At 38.6% G+C, this 19,918-nt stretch overlaps 1 protein-coding gene across 4 annotated transcripts in view; it reads left to right on the top strand.

Annotated features, from left to right (window-relative positions):
• Positions 1-19,918, top strand: part of KIF13B (kinesin family member 13B) — a 124,171-nt gene that overhangs the window by 49,932 nt on the left and 54,321 nt on the right. For all 4 annotated transcript variants that reach the window (XM_085218276.1, XM_085218274.1, XM_085218275.1 and 1 more), the window contains exons 4-15: positions 237-297; positions 1,753-1,845; positions 2,504-2,684; positions 3,236-3,323; positions 4,676-4,810; positions 6,702-6,814; positions 7,232-7,343; positions 10,176-10,388; positions 13,092-13,202; positions 15,995-16,129; positions 17,856-17,986; positions 19,146-19,232. In XM_085218276.1, coding sequence (XP_085074402.1) covers positions 237-297; positions 1,753-1,845; positions 2,504-2,684; positions 3,236-3,323; positions 4,676-4,810; positions 6,702-6,814; positions 7,232-7,343; positions 10,176-10,388; positions 13,092-13,202; positions 15,995-16,129; positions 17,856-17,986; positions 19,146-19,232 — 1,460 coding nt within the window. The remainder of the gene's footprint in view (positions 1-236; positions 298-1,752; positions 1,846-2,503; positions 2,685-3,235; positions 3,324-4,675; positions 4,811-6,701; positions 6,815-7,231; positions 7,344-10,175; positions 10,389-13,091; positions 13,203-15,994; positions 16,130-17,855; positions 17,987-19,145; positions 19,233-19,918) is intronic.

Below are 19,918 nucleotides of genomic sequence, written 5' to 3'. Positions count from 1 at the left end.
TAAAAGCAAGAAAAAATACAACCAAGGAACGGGCCTTCATGTAGAAAGATGAAGGGTTTGTTTTCAGTTGCTGAATCCGCAGGAAATAAATAATTCTTCAGGAGTGCACATTGTGTTCAGAGTGGGCTCAAGTAGCACGATGTTAGCCAACATAATACAGCACTATCAAAACAGAGATAACGTGTTTGATTTGGCAGTGGTTTCTCTAAAGTACCCTCCTGGTTGTTTTTCTACAGGTGTTTGCTTACGATCACTGCTTTTGGTCTATGGATGAATCTGTCAAAGAAAAATATGCAGGTAATATTTGCTGTAGCTTTGCGCGTGTTGTCTCCGAGAACAAATGGTCTAATTATAATGCAGTATTTGCTAAAGGGCACAGACCATATGGCATGGAATATCTTTCCCCAGTATGACTGCTTGTTGTCAAAAGAAAAAGGAAAAACTTAAATCATTCCTGTTTTTCTTTTCTAAAGATGATGATTGGGATAGCAATAGGCATTGCTACCCATCTGCAGTGCAGGAAATTGAGAAATCCATCACAATAATGGGTTCCTCATATTTACATTTATATTTTGAATACTGTTCTAAGTGCATCATTTTAAAAGCATTTAATCAGTTTCTTTCCAGGATATGAGGAATATTACTATAATATACCTGTTTGTTTTCCAGTTCTGGTGAGAGCATCTTATTAGGACTTAATAATTGGAGTATTAAAAGAGCCTAATTTAATATAGGAGTATTTAATTAAGAGATTCTGGGGTATTATTGGCATATTTTGGCAAACAGATTTGGTTAGATCTGAAATATGTTAGAACTTAACAGTTGGTGATCTTTTCCTTTTTTCAATCTTGTTATCTTTTAAAAATTGTACTTACTTTAGCTTGTTTCCATGGATTTAAAAACAAATAAATAAAGGATCCCAATATTTGTAATAAGCAGTAGTTCATGAGGAATTGAGTGTGATATACAGTGGGTTTATTTGACACAAACCATTTAGATAGGCACAGCTATTTGGAGTTCTGATGGGAGAGTTTGCATGCATCAAGTCTTGAGTTGGCTTAAGTTATGGACTTAATGAGGGAAAGGAAAAGCAGTGCTCCGTGTGTGAAATTCACAGAATCATAGATCCCTTAGAGATGGAAGGGACCTTTAAAGTCCACCTAGTCTAACTCCCCTGCAATGAACAGGGACATCACAGCTAAATCAGGTTGCCCAGGGCCTGGTCCAGCCTGGCATCAACCACATCTCTGGGCAACCTGTTCCATCAATTCTTCAAGAAGTGGTAACCCGACGTTTTGCTAATGCATACATCTTGGTCTGTATTATCTCTCATGTGGAGGTGATTTCTTCTCTGCAAAATCACATTTGGCGGTAGTTAAAATGTATGGGTTGAGGATATGTTGAGGTGCTGGCATTCACCAGTGGATGAATTCATGCAGCTGGTAGTAGATTTTCTGCTGATAAAACTCCTGAGCATGAAGATTGCTAGCATGCTGTTGTAAGCACATACACATATATGCACAATAATCATAGGTTCTGAGTTTTGTAGTAGTACACATCTGGAGCATATCTACCAGCTGATGTCCGTGCTACTGTTAAGGGAGCAAATACTGAATGCTAAATAATTTATTTAGGCAAGAACAGCCAAAAAAAAATGCTCTTTGCTTTTACATAATTATTGAAGAATTCAAACCAAGAAAAAAACACTCTCCCACCTTGTTACAATGCTAGCTTGTGTGTTTTATTTCTTAGGTCAAGATGTTGTTTTCAAGTGCCTTGGAGAGAATATTCTTCAGAATGCCTTTGAAGGCTATAATGCTTGCATCTTTGCCTATGGGCAAACTGGTAAGTCCCTTCAGAATGTATGCAAAACACTGACACACAAGTCATTAATTTCTGAGTGGAGACTTTCCGTGGCTATAGTGACATTATTTCAGGAGAAATGCCTTACAACACAGGCATTTTTATGTTGTGCAAACATCAGAAAATGTTTCTTCTCCTTTCTAACATTAGATACGAGGTGGACAGGATGAGAAATGCTTGTATCTGTTGCTGGCTACCCTTATTTTTCACAGTTTGGATTGTTATCTTTGATCGTGACCGTCCTTGAATTCAGTGCATCACCCTTATTTTCTGCCTCTGCAGTCAGAATAAGCTTTAATAATCATCATTTTAAATGTAATGTGCAAAAATGAATATGCTTGTCCAACTGATTTTTTTTGTTGTGACATGCATGTGGGTATCAGTGGGTTGTCCTCTACAGCAGAACTATCTGTCTGAAACTCTTCTCTGTTTGAACTAAATTACTCGTTTTTCTTTTCTTTTTAATTGTATAGTTTTTAACTGATGATGTTCTGGTTGTTTTAAAATAGAAAACTGCACAAATGTCTTTCACTAAAATGCCAGGTTTGTAATATTATTTTTTTGTCTTCTCCGCATTTGCCTTCTTCACAGCAAAAACCACTGTATTGCATGTTCACTAATTATAAATTCAATCACACAGGATCTGGAAAATCATACACAATGATGGGTACTGCTGACCAACCTGGATTAATCCCTAGACTTTGCAGCGGTCTCTTTGAAAGAGCACAGAAGGAAGAAAATGAAGAGCAGAGTTTTAAAGTGGAAGTATCCTACATGGAGATATACAATGAGAAAGTCAGAGATCTTCTTGACCCGAAAGGGTAGGTAATGTGTGTGTGAACACTGTAGTATGTTGCCATACGCTTTTTCTTTCAACATACCAACTTCATTGAATCATAGAATCATAGAATGGCCTGGGTTGAAAAGGACCACAGTGCTCATCTAGTTTCAACCCCTGCTATGTGCAGGGTCACCAACCAGCAGACCAGGCTGCCCAGAGCCACATCCAGCCTGCCTTGGATGCATCCAGGAATTGCCTTAACGGATCCCTTCTAAGGCATTTGGGTTGGATGATTTTCTCTTCCTCCTCACGTCAGTGTCTTTTTATTTTAAATAAAAATAAATCAGTAAGGCTAAAAGCTTGGAGTAAATTCAGTCTAATGCCAGCTTCTATGAAGTGACAAAAATGTCTGTGTTAGCATTGTATGTGTAGACATAAGACTTCTAAGTTGCTTTACAGTCCTTGTTCTGTGCTTTATTTTGGTAACTGTAAGACCATCGTGTTTGAGATCTATCACTGAGAAGCTGATTGTCTGTAAAGGTTGTCTTTCATCAAGCATGTGCTTATAAGTAACTTTTTTTTTCCATCCAGAAGCCGGCAGTCATTAAAAGTTAGAGAACACAGTGTTTATGGTCCTTATGTAGATGGGCTATCCAAACTAGCTGTTGCTAGCTACAAGGTAAGGATCAGTTTTATGAAAGGCTTGTGTTGGCATCCTGTACACTAGGGTACTGTCCCTTAAGCAAAATTATTAACCTACTCCTAATTGCCACGGCAGAAATGTGGATTTTAGAGCAAGAGAGCTGTACAACTGTTGTATTGTGATCTCTGGGAAAAACAGAGTCAATAGCAGAAACTTATTTTCATCCTATACTATTCAGTAACTCTCAAGGTCGTTGAACTATGTAATGAAACAGCTTTCCTCCCAAATTTAAGATGAGTCTAGAGTGTATTAATGAGAGGTGTTGAGTGATTGATTACAGAACTGGCAGTTAGCATAGACAGGCTTTCAGTATCGCTCCTTGTCACTTTTTGTCACCTGCAAGTAGCATGCAGGCACACTGGAAATACAAACAAGTGATTGTTTGCATGACAAGTACTCATTTACACTGCTTGAAACTTTCCTATTGGGAAGTACTATAACTAGGGTATAACTGGGTAGCAAGTGTACGTGTATGAATTTGTAAAATGCCCCAGTTTTTAAGAAGTACTGATGTACGATGGGAGAAATCAGAGAATGATAGAATGGCCTGGGTTGAAAAGGACCACAATGCTCATCCAGTTCCAACCCCCTGCTGTGTGCAGGGTCACCAACCAGCAGCCCAGGCTGCCCAGAGCCACATCCAGCCTGGCCTTGAATGCCTGCAGGGATGGGGCATCCACAACCTCCTTGGGCAACCTGTTCCAGTGCCTCACCACCCTCTGGCTGAAAAACTTCCTCCTAACATCCAAACATCCCCTGTCTCAGTTTAAAATCATTCCCCTTTGTCTTATCACTAAAAAATATGGGATGGAATTGTGCCACTTTAGCAAAACATGAGAACAGTGAAGTCCTTGCTTTTGTAGTCTCTCCATGTATTTATCTACCTCTCTTTGGCAGTTTCTGTTTATAAAAGATACGTTGCATGCATTTCTGTTTTATGTTGCCCAGCAGCTTTTCATAATTCAGCGTACCAAGTCAGAGTGTTCTGTGGTGTGCTTTTGTTTAATTGGTTTTTGTTTTCTTTAGCATCATCTAGCTAGGTGGGTAAATAAAAGCTCTGGAGAGGTATTTTACAAGAGCATCCTTAAACACTGAAGCAGGGGAGCTACGTATTTCCCAAGTATCACAGTAGCTGAATTTCACAACATTGTTTAATTTCTAGACTATAAAGGGAAGATAAAAATATTTGTTTCTCACATTGTATGAATAAACAGTGGGAAACGTGGTGGAAGATGCCTGCTAGATTTCACCAAAATGAGATTGCTTTGGTAGATAACTGAAAAGCATGATAATACAGGTGTGCTTATGGCTGTGAAAATTGTGTCTAGGACATCGAGTCCTTGATGTCTGAGGGCAACAAATCTCGCACAGTGGCTGCAACCAACATGAATGAGGAGAGCAGTCGGTCCCACGCAGTCTTCAAGATTATCCTCACCCACACACTCTATGATGTGCAATCAGGAGTAAGTAAAACATGTTATAATGTCCAAATGTTAAGTCTGGACACGTGTCTTGTGCTTCAGTGTATTTCATGGACTATGAGAATGTTGAGTGGAAAAGATCTCTGAGGGTCTTTTGCTGTAGTCTCCCATTCTCAGTGTTAGCACTGGACTAGGTTAGCTGTGACCTTGTCTAGCAGAGTTCTTGTACTGCTCACGTGCTGGCAATCAAATGTAGGGAAATTAGTTTTAATAGATAAGTGAAATGTGGTTTTTGATATGGAAAGCAGAAATACTGGTCCAGAGTTGGAGTAGACATACTGGAGGGTGGAGGAAGCATCTCCTAATCCTAGAATCTAAACAAAAGAAACTTGCTTTTAAGCAACAGTTTGTAGTACAGACTTGGAGGAGAAAGTAAATACATAGTATTTAGATAGAAGACAGGAATACAGGAAGAACAATGGAGAGTAAATGTGGCAGTCTCCTTCAAAGATTTATTTCATGTAAATACATACAAAGGATCAACTTCATAAACAGAAACTCTTGCTAATTTCAAAGTGTGAAAAATACATTTATATGTAAATATTATTTAATCCCTTACTGAAAATGTGATAAACTAAAATTGAAATTGATCTCTGATACCAAAAGTCTTACGCTTGTGCTCAGGCAATTCTTTAATGTCTCCAAAGCCTTGACGAAAAGTTGGCTGTACCTGGAGCAAATGTGAAGAGTGCACGTGTGTAAATATTGAGTACATTGTAAAGCTGAAGAAGCATTTAGACTTTCTTCTCCTCTTCACCTCACAGTCTCCCATAATCCTCTTATGCAGACAATTTTCCTTGTTCCTTGTTTGGAATTTTTTTCTCATTTGCACTTCAGATAATCACTTAAACTATGCTAAACTCCCTGGTTTGCCACAAGTTTCCTTTCTGTTTTTTCTGTGGCAGTACTGCATGCTGAATTTTTTGTGGTCCTGGTCAGCTTGGATGCAAGTTGGTCATTTTGATTGTATTTACTGCGTCTTTCAGTGACCACTATGTAAATTTTTGGAATAGATTTCTCTGGTTTCCTATCTGCTGGTCATTTCAGTCCTGGAAATGACTGTTTCAGAATGGCCTGGCATTTATATTGTATTTTGAAAGGCTTGGAGTAGTGTTTTTGGAAACATATTGATTGTAATTACCTTGTTCATTTAGTGAAATGTAGTACTTTGCAACTGTGATACTGAGGTACTCATGTAATAGATCCTGCAAAGGAGATGATGTAACCAAGTGGTTCTCAATGACCACGTTAGCTCTTCAACTGTAAATTGTTACATGAAGTTTATGGAGTGTTTCAGAATGCCATTTTGGGTCAAGTGAGATAATTGGCAAGAATTACGAGGAATAATGGAGATTTATAACAAAATTCGTCACAGAATTGAAACACATAGCAGATGCTGTGTGTTAACTCAGATGCTGCTAAGGGTATAGGAGGCTTCCGCAATTATAACCATTTTCATATATTATGCTAATTGTCATGTTCATTCCTACTCACTGAAAATCAGGGATGAAACTTGATACAGAATCTGAGATTTTTTGGATGTTGTTTTCACAATCAAACAAAGGCAGAGACTGTAGACCCCATAGATTCTTTTGATGTGGCTCCTTGGCCTGTATCCCCTCTGCACTCTTTCTTGATTTAACATTTGACTGATGTGCCCTGTGTTCTCCTCCTCTGGAGATGTCTGGAAGTCATCTGACTTCATACGCTTCTGTTTTCTGAGCTAGTGAGTTAACACACAGTATTGTTCAAGCTGTAGCAAGGCTGCACCAAGTAATGAAGCTTGATTTTTTCCTTGAAAAACTGTTGTCAAACCATGTCACTTGATTTTAGTGGTGAACGAATGATAGCTGTTCTCTGGTTCCTTTTGCAGACATCAGGTGAGAAGGTGGGCAAGCTGAGTCTGGTGGATTTAGCAGGTAGTGAAAGGGCAACTAAGACTGGTGCTGCAGGAGACAGGCTGAAAGAAGGGAGCAACATTAACAAGTAAGAGTTGGTGATTATTTCTTCTCCTTTCATCTTTGTGACTGCTAAATGTAGTATCTGAAACAGGATAAAATCAGTGTCAGCTTTTATAGCCTTTTTTCTTCTTCCCCTCTCTCTCCTCCTCCATCTTATATTCAGAACTCTTAGATGTTGAATGAGATCTTTGCCTATTTAAAATAGCTGGCATCTGTCTTTCTGTTCTTGTGTTCCTGCAACTACCACTTAATTGCATGATTATTAAGGCTGAAAACATGCATTGAAAATGAGCAGTTGAGCTTCTGTGAGAAAATAAGGGTTGAAACTGTACGAGAAGCTTTCCCATTGGAGCTCATTTTTTGAGAGAAAGGGGCAGTCTAAATATGCATTTGCCCTATGAATATTTACACTTGTTAATGGTTGCTTGTGTTCTCGGTGCAGATCCCTTACAACTCTTGGACTGGTTATTTCTGCCTTGGCGGATCAGGCTGCTGGCAAGAACAAGAACAAATTTGTTCCTTATCGTGATTCTGTGCTCACTTGGTTACTTAAAGTAAGTACTTCCATCTGTTTTTAAAAAGAGAAATAAAAGAGAGGAGAAGAATCCTATTCAGTGAAATAAAACACTATTCTTTTGCCTTTATTTTCAGTTTTTTATTTTAACTATGCTTGTCTTTGGAAAAGTAGCTGGGTAGAAGCCATTGGTACCTTCACAGACTGAATTGCTTGTCTTCTGCTGATGTGTTGTGGCCTAGAGAAGAAGGAATTTATCTTTTCTGGGTCAGTTAATGTGCAACTTCACACAGAACCTTGGGACTGATTTAATTTGGGTTATTGCCACATATAACTGAATTTTATGTACTGGCATGGTTATTACCTTTGAAGATTTTGATTAAAACTATTAGCTTTTTCTTAATTGTCTAATATATTTACTAATACACTTTACTTTTGTCAGAAGAGTGTAATTGCAGAGCGTTATCCCACTTACAGTCTGAGAAACAGGTCAGAAGGATTTTGCCATTATATTCATCCAAAATGGGCATTGATTTCTCTTACTTAGGACTGTTTGATAATCTGGGGGGAAAATATAAGCCTTTATTATGATGGCCCTTGAATTAAGATCTGTGAGGTCTAAATGAAAAACAGAATTGTTAAATATGAGTTTTTTCTATGTCAAATTAAAGGCCAAGCTCTTATTTGTTGTTCTTCCAAATTCCTATGTACAGTGACCTTAAAAGCATGTAGCCTGCTAATTAAAGTTTTGGAGTGCAAATTTGATTTTAGGCATAGAAATGTTCTGAATTTGTCTTGTTCTCTGAATGAGTGGCAAACACAAATGTAGCCACTTCTATGTAGAGAAAAAAACACAAAAATCCAACACAAAACACCTTCTAGTAAAGGTGTTTGTTTTTTTCCTTTTCATATTTTACCTGGTGCACTTGAGTGATCAGAAGAGACTTAGATTTTGAAGGATCATTAGGTGAGGTATGGTATATAGAGGATTTGTTATCAAATTGTATAATCACAAACCTCTTGTTCTCCCATTTTGCTCAGAAGCTCTGCGTATTTCGCTGACAGCTGCTATTAAAAATGTAATTTTGAATCTTTAGATTTTTATGTTTCTTACACAGAAATCTTGATGCTAAAGACAGGGCTAGCTTAACCTTAAAAATAACAGCACATACTTATTACCATTCTCTTTGTAATGACTGCAAGCCCAGCCTTTCCAGGGTGATTTGCAGACATTAATGAGAAACTGGTTTACTATTCATCTACCTTTCTTTCTTAACATTAAGGAAACCAGTGAAATCAGCACAATAGTTTTATACAAAGAACTTTATCAGACAGTCTGCCTTTGGGCTTGAATAGCCACAGTACTAGAGAAACTTTACCCAGCTTATAACGGGTGAATAGGATAGTTGTGAATAGGATATATCACTGTAACAGCTGCCTGTGAAGTGGAGTTGTGATTTAGATGGTGAGTTAATCCTATTTTGGAGCCAATTAGTACAGTTGATAAGGCTTTATTTGGAAGCAGTGTACCTGGCCAACTCCCCAATACCTTCATTTTTTTATGCAGAACAGGGATTGCAGTTGCAGAGTTCCATTTCTAATCTTTGAAAGCTGTTGGAGATGATTCCTGGCTTCTGTAGAGACAGAAATCCCATCGAATGAGTTGTGCTCTTGTTGGGCTCTTTAAACTTTTCAGTAGATGCTTTGGAAAAACATTTCTGTGTTACGGAGTGAATCCCTGCAAGGCACGTAAATTGAAATAAGTTTTAATAAACAGTGGCTGCTCCTCAGATGCAGAAAATGGGGGAAGAAGCCAGAAGGCCATTCTTTCTGCTTGACCTCTCTATAAATATCATTACCTGCAAGTTCTAGCCACGCCAGCATACCTCACTGTGCTGAACATGATGCAAATGGATTTATCCTCTCAAGCTGAAGAGGTGACAGCAGAGTTCTAGCAGTGCAGCAGTGAAGCAGTACCAGCCTGTGTGGCCAGTGCTTATCTGACCACTGAAGCAGCCAGGCTGCTGTCAAATGGTTTTAAGCATCACACAGCAAAAAAAAATGTCTTAATGCCATACTTAAAGGGCTGGTTTAATGATTGCTAGGAAAAGCTGTGCGCTTTGTAATTGAAATGGTTAGACAAGCAAGCTAATGTAGTCACGTTGCTTTAATGGCAGTGCATGACCTAGGTTTCATGGGTTATTAAAGATGAAAGTTAATAGTGTGGTTCTTCTCAGAAAGGATTATTGAGGAGAAAAAGGAAAATATATGAACAACAGACTTGCAAAATTTAAAATTAAATATTTTCTGGACAAGCCAAGACTGTAAAACGTAATTTTGCAGTCAGTACATAAGTGGAATGTGTCTTTCCTTCCCCCACATCCTCACACACTGCCTTGCAGGAATGTGGTTTCACGCCCTTCTTCTGACAACCGAATTCCAAAAGGGCAATTTCTGACATAACTGGGTTCTGATTTGCGAGCTGCCTGAGTAGGGTGGAAGGGCCCATTTTGAAATGGTTACAGAAATAAAATCAACTGTATTGTTTAAGAGATCTTTAAGTAATTTAAATAAAACATGTATTGAATTCTGAATTTATTATGATCCTTCCTGAGCTCCTTGAGTATGACGTTTTGTAAATGTGCTAAGGAAAAAAAGAGAATTGCAAATAAAAATGTTACTTGATTTACTGGGCTGATTTACAGTGAACTGAAGAGCTCAGCTGAGGAGCTCTGAGAAGTACATTGCTTTTACTAGTTGCTCCACTCCACTTCCAGCCATTATTTGCTGGCTAAGTTCACTGACAGGTTGAATAAAACCAAAAACCAAAGAAACATTCTGTTTTAACTTCATAACCATGACCGCTTTCCAGGACAGCCTTGGTGGCAACAGCAAGACTGCCATGGTAGCAACAGTAAGCCCAGCAGCAGACAACTACGATGAGACCCTTTCGACACTCAGGTACGCAGACCGGGCCAAGAACATCGTAAATCACGCTGTGGTGAATGAGGATCCCAATGCTCGCATTATTCGGGAGTTGCGTGAGGAGGTGGAGAAGCTGCGAGAACAGCTCACAAAAGCAGAGGTACAAATGTTTGTCTTGGCTAGTGTCTGAGCCACGTAGACTTCGTTGTCAGAACTTTTTTACTGAGCCTCTGAAAGCAAAAGCCACAGAAAGTTGGTACGTGATACCTACAGGAAATCTCCCTTCGTGCTGCTTCCATTTTGCTTTAGGTCGATGTTGAAATATGGGTGATAACATAACCAGGTTCCCTTCAAACTCTCAGTTGAACTGTTCTGTTTTTATTAGGGGATACAGATCAGAAAATCAGGATGAAGAGGGAGGCGTAGGGATGGAGTCTAAAGATTGTGCCGTTTATAGGTAGAGCTTTGTTTGTCTGTTTTAAGAATTCACTGTAGCTAATTCCTGCAAGATGTGAGTTGACTTGAATAACGTTTGCTTGCTTACTAGTTTTTACCATTCTAAACTGAACCTCTTACAGGCATTAGACAATATTATGGATATCTGCATAGATTCCTCCTTGAAATTGTGAAGGCAACATGGACTAAATGCAAGAGCAGCGTGTGCTTGCAGCCCAGAAGGCCAACTGTGTTCTGGGCTCCATTAAAAAGGGAGTGGCCAGCAGGGAGAGGGAGGTGATTGTCCCCCTCTGCTCGGCTCTTGTGAGGCCCCATCTGCAGTGCTGTGTCCAGGCCTGGGGCCCCCAGTACAGGAAGGACATGGAGCTCTTGGAGCGGGTCCAGAGGAGGGCACTAAGATGATCAGAGAGCTGGAGCAGCTCTCCTGTGAGGAAAGGTTGAGGGAACTGGGCTTGTTCAGCTTGGAGAGGAGAAGGCTCCAGGGAGACCTCATTGTGGCCTTCCTATACTTGAAGGGAGCGTATAAACAAGAGGGGGAATTGCTGTTTGTGAGGGTGGATAGTGATAGGACAAGGGGGAATGGTTTTAAACCGGGACAGGAGAGTTTTAGGTTGGATCTTAGGAGGAAGTTTTTCAGCCAGAGGGTGGTGAGGCACTGGAACAGGTTGCCCAAGGAGGCTGTGGATGCCCCATTCCTGCAGGCATTCAAGGCCAGGCTGGATGTGGCTCTGGGCAGCCTGGTCTGCTGGTTGGCGACCTGCACATAGCAGGGGGTTGGAATTGGATGAGCATTGTGGTCCTTTTCAACCCAGGCCATTCCATGATTCTGTGATTCCATGAAGGCCAATAGCTAGAGTAATTCTGAGTTCCGTTCTCAAAAGTGACAAAGCAATGCTGATATAATCTGACTGTTGTAATTGCAATTTTTCTGCATCATACAGTATTTGACTCTTGAGATTTGCAGGGAATTCTGGTTGTGATATTACAAATGTCTAATGAATTTTGGATTGTTCCATTTGAGCTAATGAATGTGCAAAGCATCCAGTAAATGAGCATTGGTTTTTTCGAGGTATGTCATGTTGAATATTTAAGATTTCCCCTAAAATATGAACAATGGACTCTTGAGAAGAGCAAGTACTCCCTATTTGTTTCATCTGTGAGCACTAATGCCAAAATAATGGCAGCTGTCCAAAACAATGAAGTAGTGTTTCCTAAATATGAAGTAATAAATATTTCCATTGCTAAGTATTCAGATCCCACCCCGCTTGTCATCTGAGCAGCATTGACAAAGAGCATGGAAAAAACTGTTTGGTTTGCTATAAAGAGGCTATGCAGTAAAGGTCAAAAAGCACGTGTTCTTTTTCTCCTTTCAGTTTGTTTCATTTGTTGCCCATCAAATTGTCCTTGCAGAAATGGTGCATAGTGATTCATTTTTAAAATGAACAAAAGCACTGCCTCATTATGATAGTCGAGTTACATTTTCAAAGCTCATTTCTAAATATAGAGGTCAATAAATAGGTTTTTTTTCTTCTTTTTTATGTCACTGTCCTTTCTGTTTCCTAAAGAGCCATGGCAGAACAGAACTTGACAGTTGACTTTTTTTTTCCCCTGAAGAATAAGACGTTATCCTCTTTTCCCCTTTTCTTTTTCAGTGCACTCATTTTGATCTTTTCTTGTTGGAATTAATGAAGAATGATGGGTTGATGGGCACTGCATAAATACCTACTATCCAAACAGTTTCATATTGTTGTGGTGAAATAATGATGTTAGGAAGCCCATAGGTTCAGGATAGTGCAGGAAGAATATACCAGTACTGAGACTGGCAGAAGTGAACGTGTAGTGTAAAAATTTTGCCCTCTTTTATATCAGCTTTGGAAAATGCATATGTAGGAACATCTTACTTTTTTTTCCAATGGAAAGAAAAAAATCATGCATCCCAAGTTAGGTTATATCATAACAAACAATAAAAATATTATGGTGGCATGGCTGTTCCAGGGACTGAGATGGTAGCTACGATTTAGAGGTTGTGCTTATCCACATCAGCAGTATGCAGGAGACAGATTGTTTCAGATAAGAGTCTTTCTGGAAGCTCACATTGGTACAGAAATGAGATTAGCTTGTGTTTCAATATCTTTATGCAAATTTGCCAGTATTGTGTAATTGGTTTGCATTAAAGTACATAAACTTCCCTTTAGCATCTGTATTTGAAGCTAATTAAACTAACTTTTTGATGGATTCTGCATTTGCATGCAATATGTATTTAAAACAACCCTTTACTTACTGATCGAGTATGCATTGTGAGATGAGTAATGATATGTTTCCTTTTTGCCCCATCTGTGTGAGAGTGATGTGAAAAAAAAACAAAGCACAGTAAGCTTTCTTCTTCCCTTTACTTTTATTTCTGCAGGCTATGAAATCACCAGAATTAAAAGAACGATTGGAGGAGTCAGAAAAGTTGATCCAGGAAATGACTGTGACTTGGGAAGAAAAGTTAAGAAAAACTGAAGAGATAGCACAGGTTTGCTGATTTTTCTTTTTCTGTATCTGTTTGTAATGCTTATAAACAATAGGTTTGCTTCCTTTGTGTGAATCTCTCGCCGTTATGGGTAAGTAGGTCAAGCTTACTGCCCTTGTAGAAAAACTTCATTTAAATCCTATGATAGCTGGCTCTCTCCCAGATTACTATTCTAGAATGACAATAATAAATTGTCATTCTATGCAAATTAAGAGGTTGTTTGGAAAAAAAAATATCCATGGATGAGAGGATTATAGGGATTTTGTATTCTTCAGACAGCAAAATTGTTGTTTCTGTTGAAGGATGGATCATTGAGAATGTTAAATGCAAGGTTATATACAGAGTGCCTTCATACCGAAGGCAAAGAGCATTTGGAATATTAAAAAATAGAATGTTTGAATTCCTGTTTGTTTTAATGCCTCTTACACCCCTATTTAATGCCTCAGAACATAATTGAAGATGATAGCTACGCTGAAAAATTGTGCAGGACACCAGGATTATTGCATGACACTTCCAATTCTTACCACACAAATGCTGATGTATATATTTGCAGTAGGGAACACTGAAGGGGGAGAACTATTGAAAGGTGATGAATAGCTTGTAAGAAAATTGAGCCTCCAATACAAAGCCCTTTTTGTAGATGGCATGATCAGAATAGGCTTTGACTTGAGTTTTAAAGATCCATTGTAAGAAATGTTCCTTCAAATAAGAAGGTTTCCTGTCTTTCAGAACAAAATCATACCACGGAGCACCCTCTGTATAAGGGAGAAATTTAATAATAATAATAATAATAATTCTGATCTCATTTTACACAGTAGTTTGTAGGTGTAGAAACCCTGCATATGCAAGGAGGTTGATCAAAATAATGAGATCAATGCTGCAGAATAAATCTGCCTTGATGTTTGCATACAGCTACTTGCTTTGGCGTTCTTTATCTAAATTCTCAACCTTCTCTGAGCCTTGCAGCTGTAGAGGAAGTGAGGTTTGTTCAGAGGAAGGATGAGGACCAGTGTTTGTGCAGTAGAGGGCTGTTTCAGTGCCATGTGAAAGCCAGTGGAAAGAACCTTCTCACATCATCATCAGGCTTACATGAGCCCAAGGCTAAAGGCATTTATATTATGGTTTGTCATGTGGTTTTATTCCTAGCCAGCCTCCACCACCATCTGCCTGACAAATTGCACTGGTAGAATATAGAGATAATTGTAAATCTTAGAGAAGGATCATTCCTCATGAAGAATAAGAACTGCTGAAGAGGCACTTTGTTGAGGTGGAGGGACAGTAGGATTCAAAGCCTTAAAGACAAGGCAATTTTTTCACGTCTTCACAGAGTGTTTGACGTACTTCTGATGTATTTTACATTCTTCAGTTACTCAACAGTAGGTATTGATCAAAAGTTAATGGAAACTGGCTCATTTTCTTTATGTGAACCCTTTGAGTTTTAGACCATGAGCAAGGTCTCTTTTCTTTATCTGTGACTGTAGATGATACGGAATGATGTAAACACCAGAGCCTGGCACTGGTGATAGAAGAGAAAGCTTTGACATCACATTGCAGTTTTCCTCTGTTCTTTGTTTTGCTCTCTCTCACAAACACACATGAATTTTCCTTTCAAGGACGCTGTTGGTTTCATAGTGTGCAGGAAGACAGGGTAGAGAAAATGAGGAGGGAGTTGTGCTTGCCATTCTTTGCAATTTTAATCTTGGTTAGAGCAGATAAAGCTCTGATGTTGAACAGAGAATTATACTGGATACTATGACATGGCAAGTTTTTAATGCAGTGCAAACTCATAAGTAAAGTTTAGAGTCATAATGAACTCCCCTCCATTTTTCCTATATAATCTCTTCCAAATATTTTTTATCAAGTCTCAGTGGCACAGATAAAGCTGTTGCGAGTCTCTCATATTTTTTACTTTTTTGTTTTATTCTTCTTTTTTATTCCATTTAGTAATTCCCTGAGGAGTCTCCCATGTTTTTATTTTTTTATTTTGTTTGCTGCTGTGGATAGGGAGTTTCATTTCACTTTCAGTTTCTTGGATCAATTCTCAGTATTCATCTCTTTTTCTTTTCTGTAGAAGAATCCCTTTCTGTTTTGTTTTCTCTTTAAGACAGAAATGCTTAATGTTCCTATTTCCCTGCTTTAGTCTTTACCCTACCACTTCCCTTTGAAAGATGTACTTTTTTGCACAGTAATGCTTTGTTGTGGAATTCTATGAAGTCCATTGACAAGAACAAAACATCATCCAAAATGGTACTATTCTTGTTCAGCAGGAAGTGTTATTTGCATTGCTTAAATAGAAGGTTGTCAGGTTTTGGTCGTTTTGATTTCTAAGGAATAAAAGATAGACATGGAACTTGATTTGGCAGGGTGTTGACTTAACTTTGAGCCTTTTAGCTCACAGGAGAAAATAAAGGGCTGAAGAGATGGCTTTGTGGTAGTGCTTGCTCTTCAATGAGGTCACAGAGAAGCTCCTATAGTACTGCAGTGTGCTGCCTTCAGCTGTTGTCATTTTGCACTGAGAGGATGCAACTGTGTGAGACCACAGCACGTAGCACTCTGAGTCCAGAGGTAGAAGGACCAGAGAAATTGCAGACATTCCTGCTGTAAAGTTTGATACAACTCAGTATATGATACAACTCAGTACAACTTTTGCGTCTCATCTGTCGCAGAAGAAAGAGCTGCCTTTTTCAGGAGGAGCCGCCCTTCGTTTTGCCTTGTCATTTTTGGCAGGTAGGAATGTGTTTCCTAGGGACTGGACATCAATCAGCCTGGTTTTTTTTATGGCAACTCTCTTACAGGAACGTCAGAAACAGTTGGAAAGCCTTGGCATATCGCTTCAATCTTCTGGGATAAAAGTTGGGGATAATAAGTGCTTCCTGGTTAATTTGAATGCAGACCCAGCTCTCAATGAACTTCTGGTATACTATTTAAAGGTAAAAATAAATATTTATGTATTATTTTTTTTCTAACAGAACTAGGACTCTAATGCCATTGACACAGATGTACAAGTATTGTTGTAATGCATATCTGAAGCAAATCCGTGCTATTCACTGCTTCACTGCTATTTAAAGTAGTATGAATATGACCTTTTTACTTCAAATGTAGTTCTCTGTCACAGAGGAGGGTTTGGGATTTATATATATGTATATATGTATTCGTAGAATCATAGAATATCCCGAGTTGGAAGGGACTCATGTGGATCATTCAGTTCGACTCCTGAAATATTTACATATTTAAAGAAATTTCGAGGTGTTCTCTTTTATAAATTATCTTGCATTTTTCAAATGTCACAAAATTTTACCTGGAGAAATGATTTGTATAAAGATTGACCGTATCAGTAATCAGCTTGCTACCACATGTGTAATCAAAATTCTGAGTACTGATTTCAACTTATCAAATGTATTTTTATTCCTTTTCACGCAGCTCACCAGGAGTGAAAATCAGGTTCTGTTCTGCCTATGCACTTCTGTGCACTGATGTGCAGTGCCCATTACTGATGTGAAACAGGAAATGTATGATGTGGCTTTTGGACTCTGCACTATGACAACTAGGCAGTTTGTTCTACTTTAACTAACCACGTAGATGTGATCTGGAGGCAGGAGGTGGAATGAGAAGCAGCTCTTTTAAAGTCACAATTAGAATACAAATTGTAATAATCTGACAGCACAAAAACTGGCAGTTTAAGCTCCACATTAAATCATTCTCTTTGAAGTGGTGTGTGTAACTCTCAAAGCAGCCACACATTAGCAGTGGGGCTGGAAGATGGTTTTGTTTCAGTCTGTCTGTGATCCTCTTTTCTATCAGTCATCGTTGCTCTGTGGTATCTCAGTGAGAGCAAAGGAGAACTTTTTCGTTGTGTTCTCTGATTAAAAAAAAAAAAAAAAAAGACAAAACAGCTGAGCTGAGATTTTGGGAGAAAAACTGAAGATGCTTTGCCTGTAGGTATCCAGAGTGTGACTCAGGCTGCTAAATCAGCCTCAGCACTGACCACTATTGAAGCAGAGCCAACCTCAGTGGTGTTTGTTTGAAACACATAACAAGAACTCACTGAAGACTTCTTAGGTATCTTGCTCACGTTCTCTTTGATGTGTTCTTTCTTATAAAAGCTCCAAATAAGAGCTTCACTCACTTATCTATTGTGTCTACTCCTCAGCAATTGCCTACGGATGCTTAGAGATGCCTCGAAAAGAAATAGATGAACTGGAGCACATGTGGAGTGCTCCTTCCTCTGCCAAGTTCCTTGTCCCTCGAGTACTTGAGGGATTTACTAAGCCAGAGGATGATCTAAATGGAACCTGTGTAATAGCCCTGGGTCTAACCACTGTGAACCTGCCTTAATTCCTCTTTGAACTCCTTTATTCTTTTGGCTTCCACAACATCCTGAGGCACTGAATTCTACGGCTTAATTACAGAAACTTCTTCATATTTGGATGTAACATTTAGCTGTGAAATTTCCTATGTGCTCCCTACTTGTTGCTGTAAAAAATAATGAGGATTTGTTGATTTGATTCCCCTTTTTTCCTTTGCAGGAAGTTCAGCTTTCAGACTTTGGAAGTTAATTTTGAAGTTATAGCCAGAGGAAAATGGCTGTACACTACATTAGTGTAGCACTAATGAAACTTTGCAACCCATTGCTAACATCTGAATTAATTTTCCTAGGAACACACGTTAATAGGATCAGACAACTCTCAAGATATCCAGCTATGTGGAATGGGAATTCTTCCTGAACACTGCATTATAGACATCACCCCAGAAGGACAGGTTATGTTAACACCTCAAAAAAACACTAGGTAAAGGCACAGATCTAGCAGAGTAAGAATTGTAGTTTTATCTAGTACTTGGTGATCAGTGGGCAAAAAGATAACTGAAAAGCCACAATCTTCCAGTGGGTAGGAAGTAAGAAAGTTCTGTCTCTTGTATTTTGCTTGAGGTTTTATTTGAATTGTTATCTACTCTTCTGTCAGCTCACATATTTCATTCTGAAGAGATTTCTTTCACTGATGGCATTTATAATGTTTTCAAAGAGAGGATGTATGAATTGCTTATGCTTTCAGCAAGTAGATACACACTGATTTGCAGCTGTGTAGATTTAACTCTATCAAAATTTGAATTAATTTTCTAGGAAATCTGTTGATATGCAAAGAGCAGCTGAAGCATTTGTTGCTTTATTTGATTAAGTAGCAGTACTTGAGAAGCAGGTGGTATATTCAAACTGATCACAAAATGACATGCAGTGTCAGCACCTCCAGTAATTTATTGCAAGAGTCACAAAATTCAAGAATTTCACTTCTGTCCTGGTTCATATTTGATCCTGCTGTGAGATTGCACGAGGTGACATCCTGAGATTCCCTTCAAATTTGTTATCCTATTTTGAGAGATCCTATTCTTGGGCTTAATCTGGTTCTGAAATAGAGGTAGTTTCTCTAATTTGCTTATTGTCTTTGAACTGTTTATGTACCAAAGTTCTCCAAAGGCTTATTCAAAGATATGTCTGTATTTCAAAGCAGTGAGAGAAGTATTTATTTCCAGTGACATTTATTTCCTGCTTTCTCATCTTTAAGGCCATGTCTCCAGACATAGATGTAATATCTATCCAAAAGTAGTGAATTCTGCAAAGCTTAAACAATCAAAAGAAGACACAGGGTAGATGAGTGAAGTTTTTTTAGATATAAGAAAGAAATTCTTCACTTTTAGGGTGGTAAGGCCCTGGCACAGGCTGTCTAGAGAATCTGTGGGTGCCCCATCCCTGGCAGTGCCCAAGGCCAGGCTGGACAGGGCTTTAGACAACCTAGGCTGGTTGGGGGTGCCATAGGATTGTAGTAGGTTGTAATCCACAAACCTGTTTTCCTGCTTTAACAAGCTACATTAAAGCAAGCAGTACCAGAATGAGAAAATGCTTCCTATTGTGGTTTTATCATGGTTTTACTTTAGCCTTTCATCTTTTCACAGGACATTTGTGAATGGTTCTGCTGTTACGGGTCCTATCCAGCTACATCATGGAGACAGAATACTATGGGGAAACAACCACTTTTTCAGGTAAGAAAGTAATTAAATAAATTGCAAGTTTGAACCAGCTTACTTTTTCGCTTCATGGTATAAGTAAAAATATGAATGGAGCACGCAGGCTACAGAGGAAGGTATCACACCCAATGTTTGATTTGAATAGTTTGCCCTTTGGATTTTGCATCAGTTTCAGGCCTGTGTTATACAGTGATATCAGTCTTACAAGGTCACTGTATTCTCTGTTCCCTGGAATTCCAGCTCTAGCCATACCTCAGACCTTCCTGTGTCAGACAGGAACACTGGCAGAAGGTTTCTGTGTAGGACTGTATGTATGTGACCCTCTGTGGCTGGTCTGAAGTACCTTAAAAATCAGGGCATTTAAATGACAATCTAAAACATAATTGTTTTCTTTTACACTTTATTTATACATTTTTTCTTATATTTATATTTTTATATATTTTTATTTGTTTTTCGTATTTTATATTTTGTAATACTCAAGAATATGATAAGAGTAATATGTATTTAAGAACATTTATCTCTATTCTTTGTTTCCTGTAAATTATTTTGGTGCAGGAAAAAATAGTAGTTATATAAGCTATGTGATCAGTGGTTTCAGGTGCTCTGCACTGTCAGAGCATAATGTAAATTAGTTTTCCTTGAAGTCCCTTATTTACTCTGAAGAAAATTATGCTTTTAATCAACAGACAAGATCAACAGAT

This window comes from Meleagris gallopavo, chromosome 2, assembly GCF_905368555.1.
Source record: "Meleagris gallopavo chromosome 2, MGAL_WU_HG_1.1, whole genome shotgun sequence".
Taxonomy (NCBI): Eukaryota; Metazoa; Chordata; class Aves; order Galliformes; family Phasianidae; genus Meleagris; species Meleagris gallopavo.
The sequence above is the reverse complement of the archived record's forward strand: the minus strand, read 5'-3'. Positions and strand labels throughout refer to the sequence as shown.